Genomic DNA, 2,212 nt, shown 5'->3' with positions numbered 1-2,212 from the left:
TCGTGCAGGCGATGCTGCTCCACGGTCCCGGGAACTCTTGGATTGCAGGCCCCTGCTGCCTCCTTCCTCTGGACTCTCTAGCCCGAAGGACTCAGGAAGCATCCCCAGGTGAGCATACCACAGTCGGGACTTAATAAACGTTTGCTAGGAAAAACATCTGCTGGAGGACTAAAGGTGAGGGGAGGACTGGGGTGGGAATTGGGGAGACTGACCAATGCCTAGACAGCCCACGATGCCCAACAGGGAGCCGGACATGTGGTAGAGTGGGAGGGCGAGGTAGATCACATCCTCCTGGTGGGCACCACACAGCTCGTAGAACGCCTGGCACTGCAGAATCTTCAGATGACTGATCCGAGCAGCCTTGGGGAGGCCTGTGGGGGCGGGAAGGGCGTGAGCTTCAGGCCCTGCCTCCCCCTGCCCCTGCTGGGTTTCCAACAGAGAGGCAGAGGCAAGGCTGAAGCTGAGAAGGGAGGCTGAGCTGTCCTGGAAATGTGGGAAGTTCAGGCAGGTGGAGAAATGAGTTTGATCATCAGGACCAGGGTGGAGGGGCCGGGAGGCTTTGGAGGGGTGGCCTGGAAACTGAGGCCATAGTTCCTGTTCCCAGCCCCTTGCCTTCCTCTGCCTAATTTCTGACACGTAAGTCCAGGGCTCACCCGTGGTGCCAGAAGTGAAGATATACAGGCACGTGTCCATTATGCTCTGGGGGGCAGACAGGTACCCAGGCACTGGTTCATCCACTTCAGCGGAGGCCTCGGCCAGCAAATCGCTGATTCCAGCAGGATGGGTTTCAGGGCCTGCAGCCCACAGACGGAGCCCCATGGCTCTCAGGGCTGGCAGGTCAGGCTCCAGGGACTGCAGGAACTCTGGATGGGGTGGCAAGGCACACCTTGGCGACCCAGAATTCTTCACCCCACAGCCTATTTGCACGCCCCTCGCCCCTCCCCACCACCTCTGCTCTTGGGCGAGGAGAAGGGTATGAACATCCCATTACCGTTCTGGGAACCAAAGAACCAGCTCCCTCCCTTCGCAAACCCAAAGACTCAAATCCCCAAGCACCCTTTCCGAACCCCCGCGAGGTAGCTCGGCCTCCTTCCGAGTCCCGCCCCTTCTCTGCGGCCCCCAACGCGCCGCTTTCCGAAGCCGGCCCCGCCCCGCTGGCCGCGCGCTCCAGCCTCACCTGGCGCCAGCACCAGCGCGCGCGCGCCGCAGCTGCGGAGGCAGTGCAGGAGGGGTCCCCGGCGCAGGGCGGCGGGCACAAAGGCTGTGCGCAGGCCGGCCTTGGCTAGCCCGAACCAGAGCCACAGGAACTCTGGGCAGGCGGGCAGGAGCAGCGCCACGGTGGCCCCGGGTTCCAGAGGGGCCGCGGCGCCGGCAACTCCCGCGGCCCGCTCGTCCTCTGCGCCGCCGGGCCCCGCGTCCCAGCCCCGCGCGCGCAAAAAAGCGCGCGCAGCCCGGTTGCTCTCGCGCTCGGCCTCCGCGTAGCTGAAGCGTCGCGCTCCGTGAATGAGGAAGATGTGTGCAGGGCGCTGCCGGGCCAGTTGCGCGAGGCGCCAGGCCAGGCTGCAGCCCCCCTCGGGGCCCCTCGGGTCGGCGGCGGCCGCGGCCAGGGCGCGCGCTCGAAGAGCCCGTTTGCAGCGTAGGGCGCGCACCGCGAAGGCCAAGTCCGCGGCGAGCCAGCGCAGCCCCGGCCAGAGGTGCAGTTTCCGAAGCAGTAGCAGCAGCGGCAGAAGCAGCAGCGGCAGCAGGGGCAGCAGCAGGAGGGCGGCCATGGTGCCCTGGTCCTTAGCTCGGCCCAGAGGCTCCCTTCCGAAAACTGGGGCCGCTCGCTTTTGCTCGGAGACCTCTCCCTCCCGGGAGAGCGCGTGCGCTAGCGCACGCCCCTTCCCACCCAGCTCTCCCCACCCCGTTCTCCACGGGCTGGGAGCCGAGGCCGGGAGTGCGTGGGGGGCGGCCCCGCACTCTCGGCCCTCCCTGCAGCCGGGCTCCGCCCTGTGCGGGCTCCTTCCCAGACTGCTGACAGCCCACACCCTCCCAGGTCCCGGTTCAGGTTTTTCTCCCCAAGGTCGCTTCTGGCATCTGGCTGAACTGTGACGTCCCGGCCTGAAGATGCCACTGCTCTCCCCCAAAACTGGCCGGAGAACTCGGCCCCTGCCCCGTTTGGCGTTGCAAGTCCCGGCCCGATTGCCAGACCCGTGCCCCCCCCCCCCCCCCC

General features: G+C 66.7%; 1 protein-coding gene across 1 annotated transcript in view; it reads right to left on the bottom strand.

Annotated features, from left to right (window-relative positions):
• The window catches only part of SLC27A3 (solute carrier family 27 member 3), a 6,032-nt gene extending 4,182 nt beyond the window's left edge, over positions 1-1,850 (bottom strand). The window contains exons 1-3 of the mRNA XM_040634469.1: positions 1,178-1,850; positions 654-863; positions 209-371 (exon numbers count right to left, since the gene is read on the bottom strand). Coding sequence (XP_040490403.1) covers positions 209-371; positions 654-863; positions 1,178-1,769 — 965 coding nt within the window. The 5' untranslated portion in view covers positions 1,770-1,850. The remainder of the gene's footprint in view (positions 1-208; positions 372-653; positions 864-1,177) is intronic.
• Between the last annotated feature and the right edge of the window lie 362 nt (positions 1,851-2,212).

Source organism: Ursus maritimus, unplaced genomic scaffold, assembly GCF_017311325.1.
Source record: "Ursus maritimus isolate PB19 unplaced genomic scaffold, ASM1731132v1 scaffold_2, whole genome shotgun sequence".
NCBI classification, from domain to species: domain Eukaryota; kingdom Metazoa; phylum Chordata; class Mammalia; order Carnivora; family Ursidae; genus Ursus; species Ursus maritimus.
Note: the sequence above shows the minus strand (reverse complement) of the source record. Positions and strands in the feature narration are given on the sequence as shown.